The 18,083-nt window shown below is 45.1% G+C and overlaps 1 protein-coding gene across 1 annotated transcript; it reads right to left on the bottom strand.

Annotated features, from left to right (window-relative positions):
- Nucleotides 1-7: 7 nt before the first annotated feature.
- RAB11B (RAB11B, member RAS oncogene family) lies at nt 8-17,219 on the bottom strand. Its single transcript, XM_005531363.3, has 5 exons — nt 17,096-17,219; nt 11,070-11,265; nt 9,093-9,286; nt 7,448-7,528; nt 8-4,684 (listed from the first exon to the last, which is right to left on the bottom strand). Exons 1-5 carry the CDS (start codon nt 17,133-17,135, stop codon nt 4,539-4,541), a joined length of 657 nt encoding a protein of 218 aa, XP_005531420.1. The 5' UTR covers nt 17,136-17,219; the 3' UTR covers nt 8-4,538.
- Between the last annotated feature and the right edge of the window lie 864 nt (nt 17,220-18,083).

Genomic DNA, 18,083 nt, shown 5'->3' with positions numbered 1-18,083 from the left:
CAGACAGTATGATTTGGAAATCTTTATATCCACAATACATCACAACCATGCACAAAAATCGAGTGATGTGTTTATTTACAAAGTGAATTGCACTTAACACAGGAACCAGGAATAAAAGTAAATGAAAGGAACCTCTCTTCTGGATTACATAAAAGCCCACTACTACTTATAGCCTACAAAGCCTGATAGTCAACACTACCATGCATTATCTGACCAGTGTAAAATAGGAATTGCTGTTATTTATTGAAACAGTACAGCCCTGGAGATACTCATTCCATGGAAACATTCCATAAATCACCAACAACATTTAAGAGTCTGTAAGTGAAGAGAATCTATCCTTCATCTCCCACTTACTGTGCTTTACTTGAAGGACAGTTACTCTTCACCTCCAATTGTCTTATTTTCCTTAGCTGAAATGCAGGCCCCTACCTTTAACACTGTTCTAGTTTTTCATGGAGAAAAAATCTTCCCTAAGTGACTGAGCTGCTTCATTGGAATCTTCTTTCCTTCCACAGAGTCCAGAAGAACCTCTAAGCAAGTTCTTCCTTCTGCTTGGAAGTGAAATGATCACCAAGCCTCAGACTCAGCCAGAAACAGGTCCCACTTCCACCTTCTGGAGCAATACAGCACACAGGGATCAAAGCACCAAGAGGAAAAATACCTCCTGTACATTTTTCCAACAGCTTTTATTAAGTAACTGATTCAAATAACAGCTCAGCCCAACCCTTACCACACCCAGCCAAGAGCTCTGTGCTCACACAAGAGGCCCTGGTCAAGAGGGAGTCACAGAACAGCACCCAAATGGGGGCATCTCTGGGATCCATCATCTTTCTACTGCCTCTAAACCTGCTACAGGGCCAGGAAGGCACCAAACTGCCTTTCTTCTACCGAATCTAGATGGCCTCCACAGCACACACGGAAATATTTTTAACACAGTAGCAAGCAGTCACCCATCAACTGGATTTTTACATTCATACAAGTATGGTGCTTCAAAACTTTCCTACAAACCAAACTTCCTGGTTCTGTGCAGGTTCCAGTGAAGATCCAGACTAACTTTATTTTACCAATTAGCCATTTGTGTGCTCAGGACCAAGTCACTTTTATGTACACATTTTGGCCTTCACCCTCCCCATCAGTAAGAGGAGAGGCAGCAATGACAGACTCCTGCCTAATTCTGCATTAAGGGACCTGTTCTAGACATCAGCAGGAGCCTCTAATGTTTGCGTTACTGACACAGGTGGCAGCACTCAGGGCCTTGCAGTGTTTTCAATAGTTAAAGGAAAGTCAGCCTCAACGTCCAAGTAAAGCAAGCAGAGCACACATTCCTCCTTTTCACAGGCAGCTTTCCTGTTATCAAGAGTTTTACAAAAGCCAAATTCAGCCCTCAAATCCCTTGGGGCAGATGGAAGAGAGCTGTAACCATTTTTTTTTTCCTGACAGTAATACTGAGCAACACACAGCCAGCAAAGCTGCGGGATGGTCCAGTTGAGGTTACATGTGGTCTGTAATTTACACATCAGGAAAGCATGCATAAGGAGTCTGGGCTACTGGAGAGCTTCTCTGAATGTCAGACAGCTCTTCAGCATTTCCAGCTTCCTCAGGATTCCTCCAAGTCTTCCCCCTCAGCAATTCCAGCACAGTAGTGGGCTGGTTTGTGGATGCAGCTTCTAAGGAGTGCACAACGCTTCATCAGGACACCAGGAACCCCAGATCAGAAGCATTTTCCCAGTCTCTGCACAGGAAGATGGCCTAACCTGGCAGAACTGGTCCACTGTCCTTTATCTATTGTAACAAACAGCCCTATGCTTAGTCTGGGCAGGAGCACCTCAGATCCACAGAAGGGCTGTAGCTCTGCCTGGAAAGCAGCACAGCAGCCTGGGGAAGCAGCCTTGTCTCATACTGAGGGACCACAGCAGATTAAAACCCCACCCTGTTCCCAGTGCTCTCAGCAGCTACATGGGTGCATATCTGCGTACACACAATTCCCCCATCCTGGGTGCCCCCAGCAAAGGGTAAGAGGCATTTCCCAGTCACACAACACATCTCAACCACAACAGAGTTGTCCAAGGTCCACCGGTGCCGAGGGGGCTTTGGACAATGGAATTGTTCAAGCGTTCTTCAATACCCATAAATTTAACAGCACTTAAGCCCTAGACACTGACCTTTCACTACAATGTTTAGAGCCTTCCACAAAGCCAAAGACTAAAGAAAATCTTTCAAGAGACAAGCAAGTGGCTAAACTGCTTCTTGGCTTCTTACACCAGGCCAGACTGATTCTAGAAACTTCATGTTAAGAACAGGACTTGCAGATTAAGCATGTTAATACACCACCCTGAACTAATAAATCTTTTTAAAAGTACAATTCCTCATGTTATCCAACTGATTTCTTTATATAAAGTTTGTTCAAAAATTAAGGAGCCCAGCTCCACTAGTGTCCATTTGTTCTCAAATGAAATATTTTCAGTATTTCAGAATTTTCCGTTCTCTCATTGTCAGCTGTCTGAACACTGACGGCACGTTATGTTCTGGTCTTGGACAACCAAAAAGGAGACATCTCAGTTCTCACCTTCTCTCAACAGAATGCGAGTGAAGTAAACACCATGTGTTAAAAGTGCTTCCTGAACTGGAACGCCCCTAGGACAGAGCCCTGTGATGCCTACAGAGGAATTCATGCCCTCATTCAATGGGATTAGGCTGCAAGCATGCATCCTTTAACCATGAATGTAACCCCTAAACAAAGCTGAAGAGTGGAAGTGCCAGACACCACACCCATCCTTGCTGTGAGCTGGAGGCCTCTCAGTGCATACTGTACAAAATTAAAGGCATTGGTCTGGAAATCTTATAAAAGAAAAACCATCAGAGTTAACTGCCCTTAATTTTATTACATAACCAGACAGAACAGTTGAGGCTGGAATGTCAGATTTTCCTCTTCAAGCACAATTCAATTTCATATTTGCTTTGTATCAGTAAAGAAAAATCAAACTCACTAATATGCAGCTGGGACTCATCCAGTGAGGTACAGGCTCGGAATACAGAGCAAAAACTCACTGCAAGTGGCTCCACAAGCCTTCAGGGAGCAGCAGATGGTCTCCAGCTCTTCCTTTAGCTCGTCTCACCCAGTATTTGCCACCAGAACATTCAGTGGAAACGAGAGGGGATACAAGTGTGCAAGAGCAAGTGAGTGATGAAAAGCCATCAGAGATTTGCACAAGCAAGCAAGAGACTGACTACACAAAGTTGTGGTAACATTCTTCCCATTCAGCACAACAAAGAATTAGAGTAGTTAGCCCTGCTGATGACAAATCTGTTACATCAGTGAATTACAATCATTTAAGAATTACAGTCTGCAGTTCAGTAAAATGGTAAGAAAGCAACAGGTTAGTAGTTATTGTGTGAAATCATAATATTATGCATTTTAGTAGAGGTCAATAGTGAAAGATCATGAAGAGAAAGTTCCAGGTACTATGGATCTGCAGAAGTTTTACAAAATATATAAAGTATTGTGTTTCTCTACAACAACCAAAACCCTTACAAGTGCAGGTATATATGTGACATGAAAATATTGCCTCACTCACTCAGACAGGGGCAGGAGCGATCTAGAAAAAGCAGCATGCAAAAAAAAAAAAAAACAAACCAGGAACTAGAGCAGATCCTGCTTTCAGACACTGACCTACAGTACAAAAGAAGCCTACTTGTACCGGCTGCAAAAGGTTTCTGAAATCAATACGCTGGCACTTACTGTACAATAATGTTAACTGATTAACATAAGCCATGAATAAGTTTTACGCCACTTCATAAAGCCTGCAAAAGCATTCATGGTGGCAGAGAAAGCAATGCAGACATATTTTATTGTTCCCAAATAAAACAAGAATAGAGAAAGATTTCCCAAGCAGGAAACAGTAAACTACATAGCCAGACTAACTGTATTAGGGGTAATTACTGAATAAGTAAGGTTATTTTCAACAGCTTTCTTATGTGTGTGCAGCCACTAAATCCTCACTGTGAGACTTCATCAGAACAGAAAACAGAGCATTTGGCAGGATAGCTAGTTTAATTTCTCCCCCATGTTTACAGAAACACAAGAAAAAAGATATCTGACTATGGGAGGAAAAAACCTTGTTGCCTAAATGTAGTTATTTCTTCAACTGGTAGAGTCAAGTCCCATTGTTCCCCTCCCAGAAAGCAACAACAACAACAACAACAACAAAACCAAACTAAAAAAAAAACCTAGTAAAACCAAAACAAGCCTATTTGATAAGAGTGTTTCATGGGATAATATCCAGCAGCAGATGTTCCAACACAAACATGTCTATCAGATCAGTGACTACATTTCAAGCCCAGAAGTCACCACATGGAAGGGGTTTCAGAGGCAGGGGGATGTTAGCCCTACAGTTAAAGCTCTAATATGAGAGGGGAGATTTGGGAATGGAATAAAGGAAGGAGGAGGGAGTCACTGAATCACAGGAGATAGGAAGTGCACACAAGTTTCTAAATGAAGCACAGACAAAGTGGAGGGCACAAGAGTCATCTAGAGAAGGTCACAGGTTCTGACAGCACTGGAGTTTGTTGGATTTCTGTCCATCGGTGGTTGGTGGGACGCTGATGTCAACAACGTTGTTGCCAGGAGACTCATCGTGCGCAGACCGGTCGGCAATTTGCTTCTGCGACACGATGCGGTAGATTTCTGCAAGGAGAGCACATAGGTCAGAGCCTCAGGCGCACGGTCTCCCACAGGCACAGCACTGAGCAAACTGTCCAAGAACACACCAGAACCCAAGAAGGAGAAGATTTAACTTGAGGGCTCTGAAAGGGAATCTAGGCTAACCAAATGTGGCATGTAACATCTGGCTGGCATTCCAGTTCTGGAATGAATACACCAGCTCTGTCTGGAAAAGTCATTAAGACAAGAGTCCTCACTGTCTTCTGCAACATCACTTCCTATCCAGACCTTTTTCAATGACTTAATGAAAATGGGGACTATTAAAACGGTTTTTTAATGGGAAAGGAGCAGGAATGCTCATCTCTAAACAGGGAATCATTGTCTTTGTGATTAAAAAAAAGTGGGCAGCATACTCTAAAAACACCAATCACCAGGATGCTGGGAAACTTCTGCAGCAGCAACAAGTTACGTGATGCCCACCTCTGCTCTTGGATACCTGCCTGGCAACCAAGTAACAGCAATGCTCCTCTCTGCAACACATCAGTTTTCCTAACTATAACAGGAAAAAGCTGCATGGGTCCATAAAGGCCCATACTTCTCCAAATGCATTTATTTGACTCAAACTAACTTATGCTTGAAAGCACACAGATCCACAAAACTGTAAGCACTGAAGAGAGACTGCCAGCTTAAAAGCTGTCAGAAGCAAACTGTTTCAACTGCATATTTAGCAGATGTCTTTTAAGTGGAAAGGTTTTGAAGTCACTTATTTCACTGACTATAAACCCTTGTTCCAACTTCCCTCCATTGTGAAACAGGAAAAGGGCAAGTACTTCCCTGGAAGTCTGTGGTAAACATTATGGTCACATTCATACAGCCACAAGCCCAAAACATCAACACCCAAAGCCTTTAGTAAGGATTAAAAATCACGGACTGTGAGGACTGTGCAGGGCTTGTTTATGGGGGTTTTTTGTAAGGCTTTTTTTTTTTTTTTTTAAAGAATCTGCACATATTTATGTTGTTTAAAATGGAAACCTTCTGGTTTGGCCTCAAGGCCAATCTTGTTGCCACTGGCTACGTACAGATCTTTGCTGAAAGAGAGGAGGAGGGTTGCTCAGAGGCTGTCAGATCCTCTTTCTCTCCTGCACAGTACTGTATTTGAATTTGAGCTGTTCAGTTGTTGCCAAGCCCCTTTTGCTTTGGGGTAGCATCTCTTTGGGGGTGTTTTGTGGGTATGTTTTTCTTACAGTCTTTAGTGATTCCTCACACAAATGGCCAATAGGGAAACTCCTGTCCTGCTGTTCCTACTCTCTTCCCTTTGCCAAGTCCATTGTGGTGGTTCCCAACTCACTACTCTACACAGCACATTTTCCTAGGTTCCTTCTCCTCTCTTAGAGGATAATTCTCACCCAGGTGTAATCACTTTAGGAACAGCCTTTCAAGGACTTCTCAGTCTTATTATCCGTGTGCCTATGCTGTCTCCAAACTGGACAATCTCAACACTTCTGGGAGCCCAGGATGCTGTGAGAGAGAGGGGTTTGAGTTCAGTTTGCCCAGGCCTGACCTCAGCTTGAGTTGTTACAGCATTGTGGCTCTCCTAGAGTAGCCTCAGGCCAGCATCTCTAACCAGGGTCAGTCTCAGGACAACGCTGCAAGGGAAGACAAGACTGATGGTGACTGTTGAACTACACTCAAAGCACTAAAATAAAAAATACTGTCTCAAAGTGCCAGGGAACTTGCCTCAGATCCAGCCAAGTGTCCCAGATCAGCCATGAATCTGCTACACAGTGTGAGACCAGCCCAGGTCCAGCTCTGGGCAGTTGGCTCTGCCTCACACTCCAGTTGCTTCACTAGTGGCTCTAATAACACAGATCTGCTGGGCAGAAAATACAACCCATTCCTTGTCTGTCAGGCTTTTTACCTATAGAGGCAGCCTGACTGCCTTTTTTTTCCTTTCTGCCTCTTCTTGGGCACCTTGGAGTCAGAGCTGGGGTTGTTCAGTCTGGAGATGAAAAGACTCTGGCGAGACCTTAATGCAGACTTCCAACATCTACAGTCCCCCAAGAGAGCTGGAAAGGGACTTTGGGTCCTGGAGTGCCAGGACAAGGGGGAATGGCTTCCCACTGCCAGAGGGCAGGGTTAGATGGGAGAGTGGTAAGAAATTCTTGACTGTGAGAGTGGGCAGGCCCTGGCACAGGTTGCCCAGACAGCTGTGGCTGCCCCTGGATCCCTGGAAGTGTCCAAGGCCAGGTTGGATGGGGCTTGGAGCAGCCTAGGACAGTGGGAGGTATCCCTGCCCATGGCTCACTGTCAACCTATTACCCACCATAATCCCCAGGCCTTCTCTACATAAGATGCTGCTGGTGCAATCACCTGTAACCCTATAACCCTTGCTATCAGCTGAGAACAAGAGTTCAATAGTCTGAAAATGGTACCAGTCTGTTTTGGTGCAAGAGAAGATATTGGAACATTTAACTTCCAGCATAGCTGGGGCGTCACTAACAAGATTTTGTGCACACGCAGAAGTACAATTACCAGTTCCTTTAAAACAGTGCTATTCCAATAGCTTGAACTTATGGAACATCAGGAGACAGAAACCTCCAGGAGACCAAAACCCTCTCCTGGGACAGAAAGGAGTGGGAGGCAGAATACACAGGTGAGATTAGAAAGCTTGCAAACTAACCATCATTCCCAACACACATTTCCAAAACATTCCAGAAAACTACAAAATGTGCCCATGAAGATGATCCACCACCTCAGCAGCTCCTCTGAATCCATAACAAACCATACCTGTAAGGATGTTCTTGAAGGCTTCTTCTACATTTGTTGAATCCAGAGCAGACGTTTCAATAAAAGATAAGTTATTTTTTTCTGTAATAAATAAGAAGTGGTTCAGTTAAAAACTTTAATAATACTTTATTTCACATTTACTTGGCAGTTTTTATCTTTTATTTTAGGCCAAACCAGCCAGGCTACAGTAATTTTTTTTCTTTTCCCTGTTGCACAAGGAATACCTTGGTGGTGCAGGTCAGCAACATCTCCTTTTCCCAAAGTGCAAGAACATTTTCTCCACTGCAGCCCTTGCTCAATCAAGCAACACAAAATATCATTCTCTTTTGGCTACAGATCACACCCAGAGGTACCTTGAGCAAGAGGTACTTTGAGCAAAAGCACATCAGCTGCTACAGAGACACAATTCTCCTCTGCAATCCCAAAAAGATCAATAGATCTGTACTTCTCTAATCAAACTCCACTCCCAAATAACAATGACCCTCTGGAACACAGTCTGTTTTCTTCTTGCCTCTTACAGTGCCAAAGAATTTTTTTTTAATTAAAAAAGAAAGTGATTAACACTCAAATATCATACCTGTAGCAGTATGGTACCAGGAACAGGCAAATTTCAGTCATGGAGCTTAAACAGCCAACAATTAGACCACCACTAACAATTTAAAACAGCCTTAGGAGGAAGTCAGGGTCAAAGAGTAAGAAGCTGAACCAAGTGACCAAAGTAATAAGACTATCTGGGGCACCCACCAACTTGTTTTGCTTATCTTAGATAAATGTCACTTCTCCTCCATCTGAAAATTTAAAGCAGCTTTATTATATATACTTCAGGGTACTTGCTTACCAGCAAACTTCAGAAAGTGTGTATAAGCAAGCCTTGATAATATTTCTAGAGGTATTTTAGAGGTTGTACATTTACACTTCACCTCCAAGCTTGACAGCCACACAAAAGCCGAATGTCCCCAGGCCTTTCAGGGCAAAAGAATATCTGACCAGTGCTCCACCAGGTAAGGAGGAGAGAAGGAATGCAGTGGCAGGATCTTACATAACCCCCTTGACTTCTCCCAACAAATGATAATTTTCAAGTCTGATGATCACTGCCTTTAAGTGAGACTAGATGACACTACTTATATGTGTCAGAGCTCTAGAGCATCAACCACCCCATCTAAGAGAAGGTTCAGCACTCATTTGTAGCTGTCCACATTGGTATGTACTCAGCAGAAGCAGGTCACTAGAAAGGAAGGACATTTTGTATTGTGATGTTTTATATTTTTTTATTGTGATATTTTCTCTTCTAAATTGTTGCTTACTGTTTCTAGCGTTGTTAGAGGAAGTGTTTAATCTTCAGCTATCAGGCAGCTCAAGGACACTGTTTCAAAAACATGCACTACCACTAGATTTAAAAAACAACAGAAAACCACAAACTAAAAATGACAAAAAATTCCCCAAAAAACCCAAATCAATGACACATGCTAGTTAATAAGTCAAGATATTTTAATAAAAAACAAAAACAAACAAAAAACCCCACAAAACATCTTAAACGTCTTTTTTAGGGTTCAAACTAAAACTTGAGGTGAGAGTTCAGCTCTGGACAAAACAGTGTGATCACAGCAGGCACCATCCCCCAGGCCCCCAAAGCCCCAGTACAAACCTGCGAAGGCCCTGGCCTCGTCAGTGGGCACGGCCCGGAGGTGGCGCAAGTCGCTCTTGTTGCCCACCAGCATGATCACGATGTTGTTGTCGGCGTGGTCTCGCAGCTCCTTCAGCCAGCGCTCCACATTTTCATAGGTGAGGTGTTTGGCAATGTCATAGACGAGCAGAGCCCCAACAGCACCACGGTAATATCTGAAACCACAAGGCACAGCCCTTCAGTGAGAGTGAGTACCAGCCACACCAGCAAACAGGCCCCCTAGCTCTGCTATAATGCTTTCCACTTTGGAAAAAGTTGTGCTGATGCAGATACTGTTGTTGGAGTGGTTCTGAAGCCTAAAACCAAGTTCCAAATGTAGGGTTTTTTTCTAATGGCATTTCTAAAAAAATCCAGTATGTATACCAAAATGCTAGAGAGGCTGCAGAAACCAGGACTAAAAATGTCTGGTCTGCTCCAACCGTGTGCAGGAAAATTCAGCATTGAAGAATTGGTACAGTTGGAAGGTTTTTGTGAAGTTACAACCTAACTTTCTGCAAGGAAAATAGCCCTTAATAAATTGTCAATATTTGTTCCTGATCCTTCAAATATCTGCTGTCCCTCCTACAAATTAAAGAGGGGACTCTGGGCTATATTGTCACTATCCACAAACCTCTAATCCAGGAAGAGTTTGCCCCCTCCACACACATTTGGGCCCATTTCAACACAAGCCAATCTGTATCAGCAATCCTGTAACATCCATATCTCTCTTTCACACGATCCTACCATTTCTTCTCAGTTCTGTCAGCACCTGTCTGACATGTTGAACTGAGTCAGGGCACCAAGTCAGCAGACAACATTCCCTTTTCCCTGATGTTTGGCATTTTGCTGGCCAAGCAGGCTGAACTGGCTGAGTGATGTGTCAAGCAGCAGTCAGTGCCAGTTCCCAGCAGTAAAACCTGTTGCCGTTGACCCAGACTAGACTAGCAGTTTTTACAGCAAGAACAAGGGTCACAAAAAAAAATTCTGGAAGTCACACAAACAAAAAAGTTCCAGAAAAGATGCAATTTGAAATTGTCACTTACATCTGCTTCTGCATCCCTTTCCCTTAAGATTACTTCCTTAGGTCTCTAGGCTCTCCTGGTTTTCTACCATCTTAACAAAATTCCCCTACCTTGAGTTAAATGCCTCCAATCTGTGCATGATTCAGAAACATGTTTTTACCTTTAAAAACCGATACAAATCTGTAATGCAACAAAAAATCACCTCACTGATCAGAAAATATTCTGGAGAATGAGGCCTGACCAAAGGGTTTGCTTTTTGACCTCTGCCAGATACTTTTGCCAGCATAGAAACAGGTACACCTCAAACCACTCTGTGGATTAACAAGGTGCCACGGGTGAAAAAGCTTCTCACCTCCAGGGACACTGTTGCACAGCCAGCGCTATCATAGCTGCCTTCCTACTTTCTAGCTATTCAATGTGTGCACTCATGGACCTGATTTTCAGGGCTGTGACTAATTCAAAGTCACTGAGATTTCAAGGGACTTTGTGACTGCAGGTTTTCCTAAAAGTACCCTCAATCTCAAGACTGAGGGGGAAACTGAGACCAGAAGCCATGGGTGTTACAGTAAGCTACCACATTTAAACCAAAACTTCATACCAACACTACTCAGATTCCATCTGAAATGACACTCTACATTATGAACACAGCATATTCAGTGCAGACAAAAAAAACAAATCCCAAAACTCAAACAGAATTTCCCACAGTTTTGATTTAAGCTGTCATTTGTTTCTATAACAGTAACATAAGAATCTAAAAATTATTTTCATTATATTAATCAAGGGAACACAAAAGTATTTGCTATCTTACAACTTAGATCTACATTGAAGTCTATCACAATGACTTTGTGATGTGTGCCAAATGTGTTTCATTCTCTACCCATATATTTATCTGCAGCATCTCTGTTAGAATTCTGTTGAGCAAAGACACAGTACTCACGCTGAGGTAATGGCACGGTATCGCTCCTGGCCTGCAGTATCCCAGATCTGGGCTTTTATCGTCTTCCCATCCACCTGGATGCTCCTGGTGGCAAATTCCACCCCAATGGTGCTCTTACTTTCCAGATTGAACTCATTGCGTGTGAAACGTGACAGAAGATTACTTTTCCCAACTCCAGAGTCTCCAATCAACACGACTGAAAGGAGAGATGTTATTTTCACAATTAATTTCTTCTACCAGTACTGACCCCCATGTTGCAGTGTGGCCTGGCAGGCAGCATCCACCAGAGATACACAGTCAGATAACACAGAAGAGACAACATAGACAACACCACAGTCTTTACTATACACAGCTTGCTTCTCCAACCCCAGAAGAGCCCCAAGCTGTTTTGTGGTGAGTAGCTGCCTGGTCCTCAGAGATGAAAATGACAAATTGCTACAGCAACTGTGGCAGTCAAACAGTGCTTTGGAGGCCCCAACCACTGCAGCAGGCAGAGGTAAGAGATGCCCCTCACACACTTGACCTTTGGCACAGGAAGGCTGCAACTCACATTTTAAGAAGCACTACAGGCAAGAACATGGCAACAGGCCTCCTGTCTACAAAAGTCTTTGTACAGTGTAAGTGTACTCTATCTTTATTAAAAAACCAAAAACATGGTAAGTAAACAATTACTTGCAGTCGCTGTTGGAGTGACGTAGGGTGCTTTTTTTCAATAACTTAATTAATAAATATGTTCACCACAGAAAGAGGAAAACAGGAGACATTTGACACTACAAAAGATACAGAGCAAAGCAGAACTTCTTTCAGCAAAACAAGTTGTAGCAGACTGCATGAGAAGTAAGAGATGAGCTATAAACCTCTGCCGCCACACGTGGTGTTGCCATGATAACAGAAAAATGCAAGTGCAGAGAGATCTTCAGCACACAAAGTCCAGCTTTCCTGAAAGGAATTGTGAAAACAAAGGTACATCTTGTGGCAGGAGGCTCCCTCTGCTTTTTGGCTTATCAATGAGAGCAAGAAACAACTGAGAGAAACAGTGCTGAAACAGCTGAGCCATGCTCCCTTCCTCTCACAAACACTGTGTTTCACATACTCTCTGGAATTCAAGTGTCCTGGCTCAAGCAAAAGGAAGAAAGGCAACCAGCCTCTGCAAGGTTCTTTAACTTCAGGAATATTTCCTACTCCACTTCTAAGTACAGATTTGCTGATCTTCCTCATTCATATGGTCTGTTTTTCCTAAAGAAAAGCAGACATGGGAAAAAAAAAACATTCCCAATTTCCCCCAGCAGCTACAGAAGAATCTTCTCATTGCACACTTCCAGCATGCGCTCACCAATATTCTCCCAGGGCCAAGGATCACATTTGTCTTTTAGTGCTTCTACAGCTTTTCTCTGCTCAGGTCATTGTTTGAGGGTGCAGCTCTGGCAGTACCCTGCTCCAGCCCAGTGCCACCCCACCCCTGGAGCACATTCCCATGCTGCTGCTGCACCCTGGCTTTCTGCTGTGACAGCTCCCAAGCTGCACAGGGGCATTGTTGAAATGCCCTGGAGAGCCCTGCCAGCATCTCATCTGCCTGACAGCACAGACAGACAATTGTGCTAGTACAGCTGAACAGGCAAAACATAACGGAGGCAGGAACAGGCAGCCAGCACGTTGTGGCAGGGCACCACAACTCCCTACCTGGGAGAACTTAAAGTAGCTCCTCACAGTGCTCTGCCTTCCCTGGCAAACAGCCTAAACCATTTTTTAGGGTATGACAACAGATAGACAAAAAAAGATTTTATTACCAGTTCTAACTCTAGGATTTTGTTAGCTTTATTTTCCAGACAAACAGTTTTTCATCACTAATTCCATGTGACTTTCCAAGAGCAGGCGGAGGTCACCCATCTTGCACAGGGATCTGCTGACTGGAATAGGCTCTATCCCACAGCAAAGCCCTGACCATAACCAAAAGTAAGAATATCTACCACACAAGCTAGACCAGATTGGAAGACCCCTGAGGCTTCCAACTGTTTCCAAGGGGAGTTATCTTCCCATGACTTTGCAGCTGGAGAAGGCACAGCCTTTCCAGGTTCTAGCCATCTCCCAGGCTCTGACATTTTAAAAGTATCAATTTGGGGCATAAACCATGCAAACAGTTCTCAGATCATTAACTCCATCTGTCACTGTAAGAAAATTCCAGCAGTCCTGCACTTCTTTGGCTGGTTATTCCCTTCACTGTGCTGCCCCACATTCCACCAGAGGTTCTAGGAGAGCATTTTTCAGAAGTTAAAGGAAGGCAACTAGATCCCAATTCAATAAAGAGCATTCTTAAAATTTCCAAGTGCCTCTTAATAACACTCAATCTTAAGCACTAAAAGAGCATTTCCACTTTCAGCAGAAAGATGCCAAGACTGGGGGCCCAACCTGCAGACAAGGAACAACAAACTTATTTTCTATGGGAGCTGAGTAAGAAGGTACCTTCAACATTCTGGACTAAGTGATTAGATCTTGGGAAAGCTTCTAAATTTGGTAACAGGCCACCACACAATATTTATTGCCTGTTCAAATTCAGAAGTCATGACAGAGTAGGAAAAAAACTTCTCAATGACAGCTTAGGAGTCTGAATACTCCCGAAACACATCTCACCAGAACAGAGGAACTCACTCTACAAATGGCCCTAAGGGCCACACTGGTAAGGAAAAGATGCACTGGTGACACTAAAGGACACAAAATAATTCACACAACCACTCTCAGAACAAAAACCCGTCACTTTATTCTCTGACTCCAGTATTTATAGATTCTGGACAATGACCAGGGATTGGATAATTAAGCTACCACCTTCCTAAGCACATTGGTCATGCAAAACGTCAATCAAAAGACATTTCTTAGAAGGAATGTGGTAACTTATGTTTACAGAACTTTCATAGGAAAGTAACTAAAACTATGAAAACATTATCGGAAGGCTTAATTTTCAGGGTGACACACTGATTTCATATTGGAAGTGACATGAACCAAAAACCAGCACCAGCCATCTTCAGATGGCTCTAAGCACACAGACAAGCCTCATGTACTTCCCTGTTTATATCCTGAATCCTGTCCCTTCAGTATTTCCTGATTTTTCTCCCTCCTCCAGCACCCCCCTGCGACTGTGTGGGTTATCCACCATCACCACATTACCCATCCATCCACTCAGTCACCACCCTTACTCTGCTTCCTGTGTCTACAATATCCAGAGCTACAGCACAATCCCACCCTCAATGTTTGCCCTGAATATTGAGACCCTTGTACAAAACAAGCCAAAGTCAGAATTAAAATTCCAGTGCCATACACCATTGGTAAGAAAGGGAAAATAAATATATCAAGTTTATGACAGAATTGTAAATACACTCATTTATTAGTCTGGGGAAAAGAATATATACTTTTGAGCAATTAAGAAGATTAAGACTCCCTCTAGTAGAGACCATCTAACCAGAGTTTGTGATAAACCTGAAGTACATAAGGTTGACAGATATTGGTGACTCATAGGATACACATTTGTTTTTAATAATCACAGCCTTTGCTAAGCAGAGACTAATCAGGGCAGTCTAAATTCTCACAAAAGTAAAAGAAAGCTCTTTTTCCCTATGGCTGATTTTTCCTGCCTTTTTCATGAGCCAGCACACACTGCACAACCTCAGATTTATTTTTAAAAATAAACACTGATAATAGCTGATCTTCTCAAGAGCAAAATTAATGTGCAGATCACATTTAATAGGTACAAGGCTTCCACCATTTTAAACGGCTCTTCAAAGGTCATTAATTCAATTCCAAATCAACACATTCAAAACTCGTCCTGAAAAGTCCCTGATTTTTCACCATCCCTGATACAAAACTAGGACTGTAATAATTTTAAGAACTGGGAATAGAAGCCAGAGCTTGACTGAGCTTGACAGAGCTGACTTCACTTGGGTCATATCACTGAACACAGCCACAAGCTCTTCACTGCCTCACTACCCCACGCAGCCCCGTGCACACAGTTTGCCTCTTTCCCCCAAAGGCTGGCTCAAGCACTTTGGTAACAAGTCATATTTTGTTGTGATCAATAAAATAAGCAGTTTTGTTGGGAAGCACACAGAAAAGAAAGGGAAATTGGGAACAAAGAACCACTAGTTCAGCAGAGCAGCTTTGACTATAATCACTCACATTCCCAGAGTGCTCCCAAACCTTAAGTTAGTCATTGCCTGCCACACGCTGCCCTTTGGAAATAGGTGGCAGGGGAAATAGTCAAGCCTTAAATTTAATAAAAATAAACTTTCCCAGACTAAGATCCTCCTACATCATTATTTCTACTTCTGACTACAACACACACTGACAGAATAGAGTTCAAATGTCGTCTGTGTAGCTAAGAAGGGGCTAAACCACAAATCAACCAAAGTCCAGGACACCATTACAACAATTGTCCCTGATGCTTAATTCCACTACTGAAGGAGGTAGAAAGAAAAGGAAGGGGACTTGGTCTCACAGCAGAGCCCTTATCCCACTTGGTCCCCTTTATATTATTTTTTGTCTAGTCCCAAAAAGCTTCAGAGGAAGGAAAAGATAAATAATCAAACCCATAAAGAAACCCTTCTCTAACTACTTTTTTATTTTTAAAAATCCACACAATGACCCCTCCCAAAAGATGCTCAGAAAAGGACAATTCTCTCACACATTTTTTATTAAGGGCTACAAAGTGTGCCAGCATCACCACAGCACAGATCCTGACCAAACAGCTTCAGGTTGAGTCTCATTCCAGATAACATTAACAATGCATTTCAAAGCAAGTATTTTAAAAAGATGAATTCAGTTCTCCCTAGCTAGTTGACTATTCAGAGAAAGGAAAAAATAAGTACAACTTTTAGGCTTTGAAGTTCCTGGATATTAAACCACCTGGGAAACACACTTCAAAAGGAAACTACTTTAGACTCAGATAGTTTAGTATATTTTTACAGGCTGGTCTTCTGCTTTATAGGCAGAGAAGAAATAAGGGTTTTTTTTCCCCATTGTCTTCAAGATTCAACCCACTGTAAAGCAAATAATGAAATTAGGCAAATACATCTTTAAAACATTTCCCACAGGTGATTAACTCTTCTTTCCTTTGGTCCACGAGCTCGGAATCACTGCTGCCCTTGTGAGTATCTAGGTACAAAGACATCAAATGCCTGGGAAATTGTCACAGCAGCAAGTGACCCCCAGAGCCCTCATAGACCACCAACGGCACTCTAAGCACTGCCCTTCCCAAAAGTGAATTCTTGAGATGAAAATAAGGTTTCAGCCACTCTACCAACTGTAGATCCGGGGCAAAACAGGCTGGGAAACCAAAGATGAAGGTACTACACCCACCTGCACTGCTCCTCGGACCTCACAGGCAGAGCTGTGGGGTGCTCCGGGAAATTGGCCAGCTTGAGCCTCTGGACAGGCAAGTGCCCGGCCTGAGGAGACATCCCACGGGACAGAAACCCCGGGGACATCCCAGGGCGATGATGCCCCCGAAGCCAGCGCAGGAGGAGCAGCACTGAGCCCTCACAGAGCCTTGGACAACCCGACATGTCAGAGGAAGACACAAGGGCAGGCGTGGCAAAAAACCCATCCGCACAAACAAATTAACACCCTTACGGTCCCAGGCTCCCGGTACCGGCGCTCAGTGGGGACCTCCGAAGGAGCCTCCACCGAAACTTCTGGTTTTGCAACTCCGGCTGCTGTCCGGGCGATCTCCGGACAACCACCGGCACCGTCGGGCACAGCCCCAGCCCGCCCGCTCCCTGCCGTGGCTCCGGTCTCCCCCGGGGACCGCAGCCACCCAGCTGCCGGCACGCGGCCCACGCGGACTTGGACGAGGCGGGACGGGGAGGCCCTTTTGGCTCTCCCGCCTCTCCTCCAGGGTTCCCCCGGCGGCAGACCAGGCCGGGGGCCCACAAGGCCACCCAGCGCACCAAGGCCGCGGCGGACGCCCCAGGCCCGCGCGGCCCGCTGGTCCCGGCCGATCCCAGCGCCGTGCAGCGGCCGTGGTCCTGCTGAGCACATACCTTTGAACAGATAGTCGTACTCGTCGTCGCGAGTGCCCATGGCGATGGCGGCGCCGACCCTCTGCCTGCCCGGCACCGACCGCGGCCCAGCCGGGGAGGGGCGCTCCCGCACGAACCAATCAGCGCCCGCCAGAGCCCGCAGGAGGCGGGTGGTGCGCCAGACCTATCAACAACAGCCAGTAAACGACGGGAGCTCCCCTGACTGGCGGGGAATGCTGCCCAATCGAAGGGAGGGAGCTTGGGAGGGGCGGTGCTTGGGTGCCCGAGCTGGGAACCTGATAGACGGGGCCGGGCCGGGCCGGGCCGGGGGCAGGGAGGGGGCGGTGTCTGTGTGAGGGCCGGGGCGGGGCTGCGGGGACGCGGCCCCCTTTGGGGCGGGGGCGGGGCGCGGAGGAGGGGAAGTCTTTTTGGGGAAGGGGATTACGAGGGATGGGGGTGGCCCTCAGGAGGATGACGAGCCCCCGGTTTGAGCGGGATCGCTGGGAGAGAGGTTTCGCCCCGTTTGAGAGTGACCCCCGATCGCTGGGAGATGGTGTCATCTATGGACGGGGGGAAGAAGCGGCTGGGGAACACGGCGGGGGAGACCCTCAGCAGCGCCCCAGGACACCCGGCTGCCTCCCAGAGCCCCCGCTCCAGCCCCTTTGTTTCGCTCTGGGGCTGCTCCCTACGCCGCTCAGGGCTCCCGGCCTCAGCTTCTTGCTAAACACCAGCTGAAATGCTGTTCCGGCAAAACCATGCCCTCACGATGACACAATTGTTCAAGGAAAACATTTCCCTGTTTTTTTTCCTGGCACGTGTCTAGGCAGTTTCCTGACCGGAGTAGTGACCACAGCCAGAGGCCACACGTGGCCACTCGGGCAGTGACGGCGGGATACCCTTCACCTCGGCTTTGTGGGCTCCAGGTGGGATATCATTCACCTTCCTGAGAGCAGAATTGCACCACCTCATCCTGAGAATGCTGTCAAGGCTGCACGACCAGCCTCACATA

Source organism: Pseudopodoces humilis, chromosome 28 (assembly GCF_049639895.1).
Source record: "Pseudopodoces humilis isolate 2021_Gansu_Grassland_sample_001 chromosome 28, ASM4963989v1, whole genome shotgun sequence".
Lineage (NCBI taxonomy): Eukaryota > Metazoa > Chordata > Aves > Passeriformes > Paridae > Pseudopodoces > Pseudopodoces humilis.
The sequence above is the reverse complement of the archived record's forward strand: the minus strand, read 5'-3'. Positions and strand labels throughout refer to the sequence as shown.